Below are 17,560 nucleotides of genomic sequence, written 5' to 3'. Positions count from 1 at the left end.
TGTCTGAGTCAAAATATGGTTCTGGATCAACTTGACAGCTTTGATGGCCGTGACTGAAGGACTGTTTGGAATGATGGTCAGATTGCTTAAATCTGAAAACAGCATGTTTCTTTTTTACTTAAATGTTTCGTATGGTGGTATATTTTGGACTGTTCCATCCTCTCATCTACTGACACGTTCCAGTCCATTGACAGCTGGGCTCCAGGCACCAGGATTTCTCCTTTTGACATAATTACCCCTTCCCCCTGCACCTACCCTGTCCCTCCGCCCTGCAGGCAGGTTCAGCAGCAGTCGGATTTCTCTTCCCGTTAATGACTCAGCTTCCTTATTTGAGCAAAGAGCATCATCAGAGGAGCAGTGCATCTCCATCTTTTCTAAGGAGGATTGTTTTGCTTTATTCTTGGAATGTTTCTAGGTTATTTATTCAACGATTTTTATTGCTTTTTAGGAGGTTTTTTTCAACAAAGGATCTCTTTTCCATTTAATGACATTAACGTTGACAGATTGCGCCTTTTGTTCCTAAGCCGACAGACTGGCAATGATTTTTATTGTTTGACAGAATTATTTTTTATTAAAGATCTAATTTCTAGTTTAGTTGGATTTGACCTTTGCTTTTGTCTGTTTTAAAAAGTGGATTATCAGATTTCCGGATTGACTGCTGGGCTAGAAGGCACAGAGTGTGCATCTTCACCTATCATCCTGAGGCTTACAGAATGCCTACATAGGCTTGATGTGAGGAGAAGAAAGAGAAAACACAGAGGGAAACCACTTTAAAGAAAGCAATAATCAGTGGAATAACCAGGATTATTTCATAGGACTGGGAGGAGAGACCGTCAGTGGGGACAGGGTGTCGCGAGGAGGCGTGGCAGCTGAGAGAGAGAAGGGGAAAGCAGCGAACGCAGCACACACCCTGAGATGCTGTGCTGGTTGAGAGACGACGAGATGTCGGTGCAGGAGCTGCTTCAGAGGGTGCAGTGTGTCATCACTCATGTTGGTAAGACATCATCTTATTTATTCACTAAATGATATCTCTAGTGTGGGAATAAAGCGTGTGGTTGGGTGTGAAATTTAAACTCGTTTTAAAAAGTGGAGCTGGGGGAGCCATGGATGGAGGGTCAGCTGCTGTCCTCTCATCAGGACCAGTGATGGATGCTCACAGAGAGGCAAGAGGGACAGCCATCATGATATACCTCACATACAGAATCTATGTAACTAATCATCCATATCAACCTCATTTTTCTGTCTCTGCTTTGCAAGTGTTTTTAAAAATGTCTTTTTCATCATCATTTCTACCTTTTCTGTGTGATGCAGCTATGCTATCAGCCCTCATCATCCACTACTCATCTTTCCCATCCTGTCCTCTCGAATCTCATTTCTTTCTCTTGGTCCTGTCCTTTTGTGTCCTCCTCTGCTCAGTTCTCTATCCGGGTCGTTTCCATGCTGAGGGGAAGTAGGTTAATGTGTGAAGCTGCAGACTACAGCATCATGTTCTCCATCGTAGCACAAGGTGCGGGGGTGGGGTTTAGGGCCTGTGCTGATTGTTACTATGGTAACTTGGATTAAGCTAATAAAGGAGCAATGACATGCTGCTATCAGTGATAACAGTGTGAAGCTGTATGTTTGTTTTCTATCTACTGTATATCTATATTGAAATTCAGCTGTTCTTTAGTTGATTACAGCTCGACACAGTAATAGAAATACCTCTATCCTTCAATTCGTTTAAACTTTTTTTATATATTGCAAATTACAATAGTAGTCATCTCGAAGTGCTGATCAAAGTATAACATTCTTAAGAAAAAGCCCTAGAAATCAACATGTACATGCATGCAGAAGAAATACCCTCTCTTAACTGGAATAAATATTATATATTATTAGGAAGATCGATATGTGAGAAGTTTAAAACAGATGAAAATCTTTTTTTGCATTTGTCTCCCCACTATGTAGTTTTGGAGGTAAAGGTTACCGAGTACCCGGGTCTGTTTTATATATATATATATATAACAGACCCGGGTACTCGGTAACCTTATATATATATTTTAAACATTTTATATTATTTCTAAAGGACTGAAAAGGGCCCTGTGTGAAAATAAGCTGGTTGTTAAGCACAGTTTTGCACTAAAATAATAATTCATGCTGCATCAGGCCTTAACTACCACCCCCCTTTAAAACAGTGCAAATGGTACAACCCACATGTGCTTCTGCTGCTGTGCTGTGGATGTGACGTGTAGCGGGAGATACACAGCTGCATGTCTTTCCCCAAGATAGTAAAACCAGGCCAAAAACGCAAAGAAAGGAGAGGGAGAGAAGGTGAAATGAGGGAAATCTGCTGCTTACCCATTTTTTCAGAGGTGACCTTTAAAACATTCACATCTTTTTTTAGGCAATATATTATTTTGGTGTGCAGTGTTTCATATTTAAATGCTGGAACATTCATTTTGCATGTAAAATCTTAGTTGGAATTATTAAAATATATATGTTGCTGCCACCAAGTCCTAAGTAGGTGTCCAGAGTGTCCGTATGATTCTAATCATTCTATATTTAGCTTTTATTTACCTTTGTACACGTGTGCTTTGTGTGTGTTAGTTATACCCCCCTTCATAAAATAAAAAAAATTACCAGCCACCTCTAAATTGTACAAAAAGTACGTCACAAGAACAATATTCAATAAACCACTCAAATATAGTAGAACAGATTTATAAAATACATGGAATGGATGGGGTCGCCTATAATGTCTAGTAATTGTTAAAAAAAAAACAAGAAAAAAAAAAACGTTGGTAAAATAAGGATTAAAATTGTATTTAATTATTATTTTTCAAAGACACATCACACACAATAAATATCAAATAACTGTATCCTATACTTACACTTTTTCAAATATAAATCTAGTTCAATTAAAATGCAGCATAAAAATATCTAAGGTGGCACACTTGTCACCTATTTCTGCCTACTCTGCATTTGTAAACATGACCAAAAACGAATTCTAGAAAAAAAAAATGTCTCTGGGGTCGCTGGACATTTGTGATATTAAAATAGGGTCTCGACCCCAGAAAGGTTGGGAACTTCTGGGTTAATGTGAAGAAAAACGAAAGCTTACAGTATATAATATTGCAAGAATACTAGCATAGTTTTCGGGCGAAAACAAAAGTGTACATAACTTACAGTAGGGGACCAAAATGTTGTGCGATGTCCCTGGCTGTAGCAGCATGAACAATGTTTCCCTGCCCGTCCAAAATTGTCTTTTGCTTCTTGCCTGCCATCAATCTCTTGCTTCTTCTTGTGAAACGGGCGTGGGAGAAAATGACTGTCCATGGGCCATGTCTGTCGCAAATGTGTGTACGTCCATGATTAGCTTGTTTGTCAGTCCCTTTTTGAGATTGTCCATCTCCAGCCAAGCCAATTAGTTTACAAGCATTTAAAAATCCAGTTACTGTCGGACTGAGACATTTATTGTTTTCTCAGGCATGTAAACACACTGAGTTTCTGGTCTTCAGGAAACCAGTATCAGAAATTATAGGATTACAAGATTACAATTCACTAATAATCAGTGACAGTGGTAGTGGCAAAGCTTCTTTGAATTGATACGGTTAAAAGGCAGAGAGCTTTTCAGCCAGTCACAGAGCTGAAATAAAGACATTATGTACACACGTTTACATCTAAAGTAAAGTTAAACACTTGTTGTAGGAACACACAAGATGATACAATCAAACACGCTCAAAAATGTTGTAGGTTTGTTGTAGTAGAATATGTGAATGTTGAAAATGTTACGTTGAGGGGTCAAAGTTTAAACCACTATATCCAGTAAAGGAGATGGAAATCTGTGAAGTCATGCTACACTGAGGTGATTCCCATCCTCCCAGTGTTCTCTGAGGGATGTTTCACTGTTAGCTGCACACATGCATCCATCCTCATCCATCCTCATCCATCCTCCCACAGCCTTTGTTGTCATGACGTCAAAGCTGTATTCTCTTTGCTTCCTCTTCCTGTCTTTGATACAGATCAGGAGCGGCGGCTCACGGCATTCTTTGGAAAATGTTTGTTTTCAGTCAGCTGGTTGGCAGCCATGTGAGCTGTCCAGCTACGGAGCACAATGGATTAGAGGCAAATGTTGGAATTAACACCAAGTTGGCTTGTGGGAAACGTTGGTATTTACACTAAAGGGGATGATCACTGACTAGACACTTTTACAGTGTAAATGGTCACACAAAGCCTTTCAAACTAAATCTGATAAACACTCGGATATGATGTCAAACATGTGACCCATAGAGAGTAGATATACAGTGAAAAACACTGACTTTATTCTGTGCTGGCTGCTGCTGTTGTTTGGCAGGATTTGGATATTGAGCTTCACAGAAAGCAACATCTGCTCCTGTCGGTATGGATCTGCTGATCAATAATTCAGCAGGACTGGGGTTGCGTATGAAACGTGTAAGACTGACTGAGTCACTGTGTGCATCATCTAAACTGCTTGACTCACTGTCATGTGTAAGCAGAGACTCTACACAAAACTGGCAATGATGTCATTCTGGGTCCTGTTCCAGAATGACAGATTATTGGGAGTCCTGGCTATGTTCAGGCTATGTGGGCGGATCAGCTGTGGGACGCAATGACATGGTAGAAGGAAATGCAAACACACAATCACATTCATCAAAGTTGGAACTGTTTTTGGTGCCTGTTTTTAATTGAAATAAAACTATAGTCTATATACAGTACGCTGAATAGGTGGATGGATGGATGGATGGATGGGTAGATGGGGTGGACACATCTGTCCCGCTACGGACAGCCGTCTCTGGTGTAGTGCACACACCATTAATGGTCTGTGGCACTACTTTCTTCTTAAGCCTAAATCATGCTTCAGAGTCAAGTCGACACCATAGCTACTGTATGTGTAGCCGTAGCTTGTCGCACGTCTACAAAAAAAATTAAACTACACTTCCTGGTAACATGGACCACAAGGGCTAGGATTGTTCTGCACAAAACCTGATCTTCGGTGTGTGTTTCATTAAAAAAAAATGTGTGTTTCATTAAAAGCATACAATGGCCGACATGCTTCGGAGACTGAGGAGTGCAGACATGAGATTGAGTGGCTCCTAGAGTTAAGGTTCAGACATACTCGGGCAGACTCCATTCACAACGGACTCAGCGTGGACTGTGCACTCTCCTCAGAGCTCAAATACTTGCACCGTTGTGTAGTAGTTTCCATTAAATTCCTACATGTCCCATGATTCTTAGCGCTTCTCTGTAGTCCTTGTACTCCTGGGACGTGTTTTAAAGGTGTTGCTACTATCATAGCTCCTCCACCCCTCTTCTAAGCTCGTGTTCATCTCTCCTGCTCTGTTTCACCAGGAGGTAAAATGCAGGTCGGTGTTACATTTAATGCGGGTCGATACAATGCCGCGGAGAAGTTCACGCGTTAAATCAGAATTGTATGTATTTGGCCCCGCAGACTCCGATTTGCAGGTGTCCGCCCGAGTATGTTTGACCCATTATGAAGTTACTCTTGTGTTAAGTACCTGAGATTGCATTACAGTGAGACATAGTCAGAGGTTTTGCTCTGCTGAATGAATCAAATACATTTATTACAGATGAAGAGAAATGAATCAACAAGCAGTGTTGGGAACGTTACTTTAAAAAAGTAATTAGTTATACTCACTACTTGTTCCAAAAAGTAACTGAGTTAGTAATTGAATTACTCTATAATAAAAGTAACTCATTACCAAGGAAAGTAACTATTTGTATTACTGTTAAAAAAAAAAATTTAAAAAAAAGTTGCTATATGTGAAATAATTCATATTTTTAGATGCGTGTGTCGTGAGGTGCTTCATTAAATTTGAGTTGCTTACAACAGATGTGGACAAAGTCTTCACTCTCGGATATAATGAACACTTCACATGCACGTTCTTGCCTTTGACTACAATTAATTTAAAGTAGCATTTGTATCGTCACCTTAAAAATGACAACTTTTCATCGGACTGCTCCACGCTCGCCATCTCTGCTGCTTCATTAAATTTCCAGTGTGTGTGTGTGTGTGTGTGCTGGCACATGTGTAAAAACACTGGCTCTGATTGGCTACCATGACACATGATGCCGCCTTAGCCAATCATAATCGCTCACCTTGTTTCTAACCCACCTCCTCACTACAGCTGAGTAAGAAGCCAGGGAAGCTTTCAGATAACAGTTCATTCAATCAATGCATGTAACGCATCGCATTTAGCGTTCAGTAACAATAACGGCATTGTAACGGCATAAAAAGTAATTAGTTAGATTACCCCATTACTGAAAAACAAACGCTGTTACATAACACCATTATTTTAAACGCCGTTATTCCAAACGCTGTCAACAAGTCATATCAAATCAAATAGGAAAACAGGCACTAATACACAGCTGTGGGCCTCAGGGTCGGCTCACTCCCAGCGTCCCAAACCTAGTTTTCTCAGCATTTGTATTCTATGTTGTTATCTGGTCTCTCCTCCCTTTGCCTGGCACATGGCTGGGCCATGTGCCTTCTTTTGTTATGATACGTAAGACATTTGTGATTGTCAGGGTCAAAAACATGAGGAAATCAAGAGTTAGACATACACAAATGATATGGGTCAAAGTGGTTTAAAAGTTTATATCATTAATTAGAAGATGTTTTACACTTAGAAATCAAACTATCAATCATTGTAGTTAATTAAAGATGACATTTACTGCTGATTTAAAACAATATAAATTATGTACAAGATGTATTGATTGATTTATTGTTATTCATCATTTAGGGGTCTATTGTGTATGCTTATTTGATTTATTAGGTATATGTATATGAGTTGTTGAACGTGCATTAACTTTAGTGTTTAAAATAGAATTATTCTTATTGTTAACAATTTAGATTTTTTTCTTTTTTAGTGTTAATCTGAGTGTCCCACTAATTTATATTTAGATTTGTCTCATCGCTTACGTACTTGTGTTGTTAGATCAAATGTTCTGAAACAGTTTTTTCCAAAAAAATAGGCTTTGAGAAAGTTGACCTGAATATATTTTATTGTGGGTAAATAGTAGCTATTGGACATTTAATTACAGTATGTTAAAAAAGAAATCATGAATAATAATCCACATCATCGCTCCACTTTCAATGTCCCTTCACAGGTGTTAATATGTCTGCTTTTATTGGTAACTTTTTATCAGAAGACATGTTGTGATTTTCTGTAAGATAACTTCTAGAAATTAATTAAGCCATTATGTTATTTAAATAAGCCAAAGTATTTGAAAATGGAAAAATTACCCCTTTGACTTGAGGCTTGAGGGATTGAATTAGTTGATATTTTCTGTCTGTGAGGCAAACGTAACCAAAGAATGTTTTCATTTAGTTTATAGTAGGCCTGGGCAATATTTCGAGATTGAAGATATATCAAGTTTTCTATTTTGGTGATAAGGAAAATTACACTATCGTCTATATTGATATATTTTTATTTTATAGCTTATTTTGTATTAAAATACTTGTTTTAGGAGTCGCTGTTTTCAGAACAGCATGAAATGCTCAGTTAGATGGATTACTGAGTGCATCCTAACCCAGACCTTCCACTGAAAAAGCCACACTACAGAACTCACTCACACATGCTGTCCCTTGGAGGAGAAAGAGCCAAAAGTGGCAAATATTTTGCAGCTGTTTGTTAATAAATGTGTCTGTGTGGCATTTTGCATCAGCAAATTTAACCCAGAATTATCTTTCTGGTCAGACTTTATTCAGTGAAAACATATCAAAATGTATATCGGCATATCGCCATTTTGAGAAATAATATTGAGATAAGAATTTTGCTCCATATTGCCCAGCCCTAGTTTATAGTATAACAATGTACTTTTGTTTACTTGCTCTCTGACCGGTAACAAGTGAAAATGTTTATAAACGTGGAAGGGAACTCCTACTGCACAATGGGAATATTTGTATAAAATGCTCAGGATTGATCGGCTTAGCCGGTCACAAGGTATCCAGGGAAGCCGAGACCACACACACACACACACACACACACACACACACACACACACACACACACACACACACACACACACACACACACACACACACACACACACACACACACACTTCCTTCTGCCTTTATCACTTTGTCCCATTCCTTTACACACAATACAATAGATGTGGGCAGGTCTTAGTGTGTGTGTTTGTGTCCGGCAGCACAACTGGACCTGTGTGTGCTGTTGCATTGTGTGCGTTTGCTGTGAAACTGGACGCTGGTTCCTTGTTCCATCTTCTGACTGACAGGATGGGATCAGTAATATGTAAGTGATAACAGCTCTGTTTGTTATCTGAGAAGGAAGCTTGTTGGTAGTTTAAGAGACAGATTACATAGACATAGTAACACTTCACACAACAAAGAGAATAACCCTTGTTTTCTCTGCTGTCAATCACAGCCCTGGTGTTAGCTGGTTAGTTGTTTACACAGTAGTTTAGTTTACATGGATTATTGAAGGCTGTTTACGCTGTAACACACAAAGTACGACAAGAAACTATCTTAATCAGTTACATGGGACCTTTCTTTTAACGGTTACATTGTGTGACAGTGTGTTTTTACAATAAAGATATTTAGTAATAACCTCAATATAAACATTTTTTTTCCTGTCTCCCTAAATGTAAACAATACTGCCTTTGCGTAAATGACCACCAGAGGTCGCTCACATATTGTTAGGCAAAGCCTATGTATTACCGATGTCATTTCTGTTGACTCTGCCTAAATATTATTCACTCGAACATTAAGCCATGATAGTAAATTTGAGCCTTTACTCGTAGATGTTTTTGGACTTTTCAATCACTATCAACTTTTTTTTTTTTTTTCAACTATTTTTTACCAGCAAACTTGGAGCTTCTTCACACAGGGATGCTCATGGCCCAGCTGTTCATGCTTCAGCTACAGATACAAGCAGAGGGCAGGCATTTGAAAGCATTGAAAAGGTGATGCTCAATGTGAGGGACAATGAAGCAAAATTTTCTTTGATTGCTTCTTTGTCACATATCTAATCTAATTGCCTTTCTTTGTAAATAAAGTAAAATTATTTAATTGAACTTTCTTATACATAATGGCTGACCAAAAAGTTATATACACCTTTGTAATTTAATTTCCTTTTTTTAATTTATGGGATACTTAAACACTAGAATTGTGAAACACTAGAAAGCAGTGAGAAGGCCAGGGTTGTAAGTGTATGTATGTATATATATATATATATATATATATATATATATATATATTTAAAGTGTGTTATCAGTTCTTTAGAAGTGTTTGATATAAAGTTCTGGGATAGGGTGAGGGTTCATTTAGATTTTGTGCTTGTGGGCTGCAGAACTCATAAGCGACTGTGAACATCACAGGCATTGACCTTTAAACATGTGTCAAAAGTCACAGTACTTAAATTGATCTCTCTGCGCCATATTGGTTGACATTGGTTGCGATCAGTGAACTGTAAACCTGTTTTTAATATTTTTTTTCTGCTGAAATCAAATTTGTATTTGTTTAATGTTTCTTGTCCAAGTCCTAACATTTTTGTGAAAGTGTTTGTCTTATTTTGTTGTAAAAATGTAGATGTGACTGCCGTCGTTGCGTTGAAACATGGCTATTACAGTTGAATTTTGCGGTTGGCTGAGTATGACAGTTTGTGGCTTCTTACGTCACTATTAGCTCCTCCCCTCCAATAAAAACTCCCTTGTGGAATCTGCAATCTATGGAGCCTTGGAGATGACATGGATGAGATTAAAAAGGGGGGAATTATTAACTTGGGGCCCGAGTTAATAAGAAGGGGCTCGAGACAATTAAGTCAGGGGGTGCACGAGATAGTAAATTGGGGCCCGAGATAGACTGCGGTACCGCCATCAGCAGTTTAAAACTAGAATGCTAGTTTACATCGCGTATTATTTTGCAAAATAATGCATTTTGTTAGGCAGAGATCTTCTAATAAGGACATTACAATGGTTTTAGGCCACATTTGTAAAAACAATGGAGGACCCCTTTAACATTCACAATGAACCAGCAATCATTCACTCAGCTAAATAGTGAGAGAGGCTTGATTGGCAACGGGCCACACCTGAGTGCAAAAGATGAGGCATCTAATCACTCACAACCCAAACACACCGACATCACTGGGAGGTGGAAACATGATCAGGAATATCTGGGAACACAAAGATAGAGAAAGAGTTAACACATAAAACTAGAACTATAATGGAAACCAACAGAACCAACAAAGACTTATAGAACAAAAAGGGCTACAGACAACAAAACTAAACAGAACCTGACAGAAAGACTGCAGGACTAGACGTTCGAGTCCCGATGTCCAAATATGGACAATCCTCTCATACTGTATGGATCCCTATAGTTCTTTTAGCGCTACATGAGGGTGTGTCAGAAGAGAAAATCCTACATTAAACAAAGTATGTACGTACTGTTGTTCAAATGTGTATAGATCAAGAAGGAGTAATGGCAGCAACTTAATTTTTTCTAAAGAATTAGGTAAAAAAAACAATCAAGATATTAGCAAGTGTGCTGGCAAAGGTTGGATTTAAGTTGCTGTAGAGTTTAGTTTATTGCACATGACAAAGGCATCTGACTACTTAGGTAAGTTAAGTTTTAAATGTATTCGCCATCTATTCTCGGTCACACACTCCTTCTTGCTACAGTCTGTTACAGGGCCACACAAAGTTCTCTTCTTCTGGTAATTTAGTGGCCTAACCCTCATAGATGTTTTAGGACTATGAAGAGGAAGCGGTAATACAAAGAGAAAACCAATGCAAGCATGTGACGAGCATACAAACACCAAACACTAAGTTTCGCCATCGTCTTGCCCTGTAAAGTCTTATGTTTTGTTAAAACAATGCCTCTTCTATAAATTTAGGAAATAACAATTTTAGATATTGAATTATATTGGCCTGCATGTAAAATCTTTGAAATAAGCACTTCTAATACCAGCTGCTGCTGACTATTGTTTTCTGTTGAAGTGATATCACTCGATCAACACATTTCTACAAAATAAGTCATAGAAGTACTTTGGTTTCTGCTGATTTTGTTTTGGATCATTATCGAAATCAACCCATCCTCAAGGTTGCATTATCGCATCGTATTGGAAGTGAAAAAGTTATATCGGGTTTGGGACATCCCTAACAGAAACATTATCTGGTCAGGGCATAAAGTAAAAGTGTCCGTTTAGAAAGCACTAACTTTATTCTGTGGCAATAACTTTCTAACGACACTTCTTTTTCTTTTCAGTTAATGTGGATTAATGAAGCTGTGAAACTTGTAAGAGATAACACCAGATCTGAACCCTGGTTTCCATTCAGTTAACTAATGTCTATTGTCATGCTTTTATCTCATCTCGAATCGACTATTGTAACAGCCTCTACTCAGAGGTCTCTGCTGTCCCGGCTTCAGCTGGTTCAAAATGCTGCTGCCCGCCTTTCACCGGTACGTGCAAATGAAAGCACATCACGCCTGTTTCAGCCTCTCTTCACTGACTCCTGGTTCATTTTAGAATTGATTTTACTGTTTGTTTTTAACTCATTACATGGGTTGGCAGTGCACCTGCTTATCTTTCTGATCTTTTAATGCTGCACACTCCTTCCCGTTCACAATCCTTTTTGGTAACGATGTCATCACTGTGCATCTATACAGTTGCGCGCAACAGAAACCCAATATGTGAGGGTGTCTGTGAGGAATAAATTAATATGGGGGTAAACAATGAGGAGACAAAGTCAAGAAAAGCTGGTTGCATATAAAAAGAAGAAAAAAATGGTTCATTAGAAACAGTTTCTATCATTTTTTTAATTATTATTCCTTAAAAAGTGTTGACTAAAAAGAGCTTCTCTGCGTTGCCTTTTTTCAGTTTCCTCTCATTCATGCCTGCAACCGTTCTGCATAAAGCTGACAGTTAACACATGCTTGTCAAATGTGATGGAAAAGTAAGCCTAACAGTTGCACAGATTAGATGTGATCTGAAATCCATTTTTGAGTTCAGTTTGGTTTTCACATTGGTTCTGTATTATTAACAGATCATTGTGCTCATGTGTGGCGATGGGGCTTTACACGTACTGTATGTTGAGAAGAACATTTATGCACAAGTTCATTAACACATTGGAGGAGTGTAAATAGTGCTGTGTGTTAGAGGTGTGTGTTTTATGAGGCGATAATGATACTCTTTGCTGTGAGTGAGCGTGGAACATTTGAGGGAGAGACTGGTTTTCATGGGATCTCGTCATTAGACATCCTTCGATTGTTTTCTTGGACTGACGCCCTCTTCCTATGGACCAACAGGAAGCCCCCCTTCCCACCCTCACCAAGACCTTAAGGACACATCTACTAAAAATATCCCAGAGTGAGTAATTAGTCTTAGTCAGACACATCGTTTAAGCACTTATAGATCAGTTTTTTATTAGCATAGCAATAAAAAATTAAGAACGCAGTTTTGACTATGAAGAAACCAAGCATTGTGAAAACTTCAATATAAATTGCAGGAATGTGTTTGATGGATGGAATTATAGTTGGCCTTTTCTCTTTTATCTGTTTATTGTAATTCTCTGTTCTTCTACTTTCGATCACTCTGACCAATCATTTCTCATTCATCACAAAGGTAAAACGGTGCATGCACGACCTGGGGGGGTCATAGGTCGAGAGGGATAAAAACGTCAACAAGCTTGTTCACTCTTGATATTTCCAACCTAACAGCGTTTGTAATTTTATTCCAGAGATATTTAGTGTTTTAATAGTGTTTATAATATTAATATTATACATATTTGGACTCGAGGAGGGGACCAGGGTTTTCCGCGTATGCCACTTTTGACCACTTTTAAAAACTGATGGGAGCAGCTCAGCAGCAGTATAGATTCAGCAAGAACAGTCCCATCACTTCCACACAGGTGACCACTGGTTGAGGAAAACACCGACTACCTGGGTCTCCAGCGGGCGGGATTCGGACTCTACCCAGGAATGATGCACATATCCGAGCACTTTTGTAAAACCGATGTGAGAAGCAGTATCAAAGCGACAGACGTCTGTTTCCACACTCATTCTCCCAAGCTTTTAACTTGTGATTATGTATTTTTTTCTGTATTTACCTTTATTGTTGTTAGTTAGTTTTTTTGACTTGTGTAGTTGTTTTAACAACTATAAAGTGTCTTAGAGTTTTTGACAAGCGCTTATGAATAAAATGTATTATTGATATTATTAATGATGGGACAAGCGAGATACAGTATCTGAGTGTGAACTGCACAGTATGAGTTCTCACTTTGAAAAGGTAAATTTACAAGGTAAACCATTCACTAACCAGGTCTGTGATTATTTTTTATAAAGCTATTATTTTAATTCAATTTACAAATTAGAAGGAAGTGCTCAAGATGAACACTAAACAGGCCGATAAATGAAACCACACTGATCAGCTGATTAGTCATTGTTTAAAAAGCCCGAAAAAACCTGAATTTTTAGCTTGTGTACAGCATTAGCTTCAGCAGCTAACTCTGCATTTCTACCTTGGAGGCTGACACTACGTTAGTCTTTCAAGGAATCAATGCTCTAATGGTAAAAATACTCTAAATCTCAGTCAGACTCGTTGTCAGCCAAGGCAAGTTTATTTCTCTTGACCATTGAACTCACGTGAGGAATGAACGAGAGCGAGATTTCCCAGAGTGTGAAAAGGCTTATTAGCAGGTTACGTTTCAGATAAGTTCTCAGCAGATATAATAGAGCATCCATCCATCCATCCATCTTCTCCCGCTTAGCCGTTTCCGGGTCGCGGGGGCAGCATCCTCAGTAGGGAGGCCCAGACTTCCCTCTCCCCGGCCACTTCCTCCAGCTCTTCCGGGGGACCCCGAGACGTTCCCAGGCCAGCCGAGAGACATAGTCTCTCCAGCGTGTCCTGGGTCTTCCCCGGGGCCTCCTTCCGGAGGGGCGTGCCCTGAACGCCTCACTAGGGAGGCGTTCAGGGGGCATCCTAATTAGGTGCCCGAGCCCCCTCATCTGGCTCTTCTCGATGCGGAGGAGCAGCGACTCTACTTTGAGCCCCTCCCGAATGACTGAGCTTCTCACGCTATCTCTAAGGGAGAGCCCAGCCACCCTACGGAGGAAACTCATTTCGGCCGCTTGTACCCGTGATCTTGTTCTTTCGGTTATGACCCAAAGTTCATGACCATAGGTGAGGGTTGGAACGTAGACCGACCTGTAAATAGAGAGCTTCGCTTTTTGGCTCAGCTCCCTCTTTACAATGACGGACTGGTGCAGACTCCGCATCACTGCAGACGCCGCACCAATCCGCCTGTCGATCTCTCGCTCCATCCTTCCCTCACTCGTGAACAAGACCCCGAGGTACTTGAACTCCTCCACCTGGGGCAGAACCTCATCTCCAACCCGGAGAAGGCACTCCACCTTTTTCCGGTCGAGAACCATGGACTCAGATTTGGAGGTGTTGATTCTCATTCCGGCCGCTTCACACTCAGCTGTGAACCGATCCAGTGAGAGTTGAAGGTCACGGTATGTTGGAGCCAACAGGACCACATCATCTGCAAAAAGCAGTGATGCAATACTGAGGCCCCCGAACCGGACCCCCTCAACGCCCTGACTGCGCCTAGAAATTCTGTCCATAAAAGTTATGAACAGAATCGGTGACAAAGGGCAGCCCTGGCGGAGTCCAACCCTCACCGGAAACGATTTCGACTTTCGATAATAGAGCATCTACTGTACTTATGACTCAGTTCAACTGGAAAAGGTTGAAGTGAGCACTTAAATCTTTGAGCCACAACATCATGTTTTATGTAATACCATTAAACAACAGATGTGCATATTCATTCAGACAAACCCTAAAAAGCTCTTTTCTTTTTTCCCTTAAATAATAGATAACCATCCAGTGTAGTAAAATTTAAAAATGACCCAGCTTTCTCTTTAGATTTTTCTCATATTTCATCTTTACTGCTTTTCTTCACATTTCCTTTACAGTATTATCTTTTTATTTAGTTATCTGGACTACACAAGGATGTGTTTGAGCTACTTTTGACATTTCTGTCTTTACTCACAAGCACTAACTGAACTGCGCTGAGACAAATATGTAAAAATTTCTACTACATCATTAGTTTTAGGGCAGATCACCTTATACACATCAGTGAAATTGGTACCCGCAAAGACTGGGAAATTACTATATCATTTTACATATTTAGGTGTGATTTGTGGTGGAGCAATACTTCTAATTGAACTCTTTGGATACCAAATGTTTGTATTAAAAGATGAGAAACAACTTAAAACAGGCCTGTGCTTGGTTTTTGACAGAAGTGCTTAGATATACTGTAATTAGTTGTTACTCGATTAGATTTAATAAAGTGTTTTATTTTAAAAAGCACATTAATAACGAAGTAACCTACTAATCTGTTTATTGAGATAATACATTAAAAAAAACAAAACAAATACCTGAATTCATTTAAACAAACTTTAAAAATGATTTTTAAAAATAGAACAAAAATCTTGAGCATTATTGTCACGGACTGTCTGTTGCCAGCCTATATACGGTACATGTTGTGCTCCTCCCTCACGCTGTTTCATGCAAACAGAAAATGTTCTCTTTGTTTTGTGCAGTGCAAATAATTAAGTTGGACAAAGCTTTGAAGATATTGTTTTTAGGATTGTCGCTACCCTAAGTGGAGAAAGGTGCGGCTACAGAAATTTGATGGAATGATGAAAGAAGGTTATTGGTTTTTACCCACTTGTGTGTTTCTGTGTGTTTGCCTTGTGGTAGACGGCTCCAGCAACCCACTGCAACTTCTTATTGATAATACCAAACATTAAGGGTGGTATGCTACGAATCTAGATTGGATAATCTCCGTTAGCTGGCTTCAACTAACCTAACATTCCCTGTCAGACAGGAGCTGTCCTACGAACGTTGATCACCTATGATCATAACACGCTAATTGAAGCCAAGTGATTACAGCCTCGCCACTTGCCCTGCACATGAAAGGGGTGGAGATTGCAACGTCTGACCAATCAGAGAGAACTGGCAGACTGAGCGCCTTCACAATGAATGAAGGAACAGCTTATGATCTTAAACAAATATAATGAATATAAATCCATAATGACAGTGAAGTTATCAAAAATCCATGGATTAACTTTTGATGTCCCACTTCTCTAGATGATCTCCAGCAACTTTGAGTCCTGTTGGTGAAACGTCCTAGGAAAAGTGTGTTAAAATAGGACATTTGTCTCATATTAAACTCGCTTCACTCTGTAGGGGGCGTTAGCTCACCAATGTCTGTTTTTCCACATTGAGCTGGTTTAGGGCCGGGAGTACAACTGATTCACATTTGACGCAAATCATAGTTTGTATGTGCAAATGGGAGCATTTTCCAAAAATTTAATATTTTGTAATTTTTGCCAAAAAAACACCTTAAAAGTGATCAATAATCCATGGATTAACTTTTGATGTCCCACCTCTCTAGATGATCTCCAGCGATTTTGAACCCCGTCAGTGAAACGCTCTAGGAGAAATGCGTTAAAATACAACATGAGCGAAAATAGCAATTTTGCAATTTTCAATTCAAGATTCTGTACTTCTTGTATGTTTTTTGGCGTGGTCTTCATAATATTTTTACTTGTCTTGTCATGCTCTATTTCTGTGTCAATTTTCACGATTCTATGATTAATTCATTTTTTTTGGCAATTCCTATCTCATAATGTATTTTTGGCGTACTTGGGGACACTGGCGCGTTTTTGCATCGGAAATAGCCAGAAATTAAAGAATCGCACGATTGAATTTTGTTTCAATTTTTGAGACTCTACATAATGGTTCAGTGGGTGAAAAGTAGGTGAGTTGGTTCCGACACCGGGAAAGAAAGAAAGAAAAATAATCCAACCCAATAACAATGTTTCCCCCTGTTTGAGTACCATGAACTATACATTTTCGAAAAGTTCAGGGGCACGCCTATGACATGACAATGGTACCTGGTCACTGACGGGCACATGGTGTTCGCATAGGCTCCGCCCCTTCCCCTGTAGTGTGGCCAGTATGAGAGCAAGAGGCCCTTCACCAGCTTGTGGCGCTCGGGCCTAATTAGTGCAGCGCACTGCAGGAGGCAGAGCTTTTATACTCCCTCAGTTCTGATCCACTTCATAACTTGGTTCTGACCAGGTTGCTGAAATTTAAAATGATGAATAATAAAAAAAAATCCATTATTCAGACCAAAGACAACCCCGTAGTTGCAGAAAAGGCAGGAATGAGAGAACTCAGGCAGGAAGCTGCTGACTGTGAATGCACAACAGCTCAAGATTATTTATTATATTAATCCATTGGAAGATAAACAGACAGCGCTCTGCAGTTAAACTATTACAGCACACACGTGTTTCTATTCAAATAGAACTATATCACCAACACTGGGATGAGAGCACATTGTGCATGTTCCTGCTGATACTGTCAGCCCCAGCGTATGATTGAATTATTGAATTTATTAATGACTTCAGCCGTCTGTGCACAGCTTCATCAGCTGACTGTAAATCAGTCTATCAGCTATAAATCTATATCCTGAAAGGATTGCATTTATAAATAATAATCTTCTCTCCTAAAC

The 17,560-nt window shown here is 39.3% G+C and overlaps 1 protein-coding gene across 6 annotated transcripts in view; it reads left to right on the top strand.

Moving 5' to 3' along the window:
- The first annotated feature begins 350 nt into the window (after nucleotides 1-350).
- Nucleotides 351-17,560, top strand: part of mcf2l2 (MCF.2 cell line derived transforming sequence-like 2) — a 95,235-nt gene continuing 78,025 nt past the window's right edge. For 4 of the 6 annotated variants that reach the window (XM_028443439.1, XM_028443438.1, XM_028443434.1 and 1 more), the window contains exons 1-2: nucleotides 351-732; nucleotides 816-994. In XM_028443439.1, coding sequence (XP_028299240.1) covers nucleotides 916-994 — 79 coding nt within the window. In that variant the 5' untranslated portion in view covers nucleotides 351-732; nucleotides 816-915. Of the gene's footprint in view, nucleotides 995-8,172; nucleotides 8,272-17,560 lie in introns of those variants that run through there. The other 2 variants (XM_028443433.1, XM_028443437.1) reach the window with 2 other exon arrangements.

The sequence above is a fragment of the Gouania willdenowi genome, chromosome 4, assembly GCF_900634775.1.
Source record: "Gouania willdenowi chromosome 4, fGouWil2.1, whole genome shotgun sequence".
Taxonomy (NCBI): Eukaryota; Metazoa; Chordata; class Actinopteri; order Blenniiformes; family Gobiesocidae; genus Gouania; species Gouania willdenowi.
Note: the sequence above shows the minus strand (reverse complement) of the source record. Positions and strands in the feature narration are given on the sequence as shown.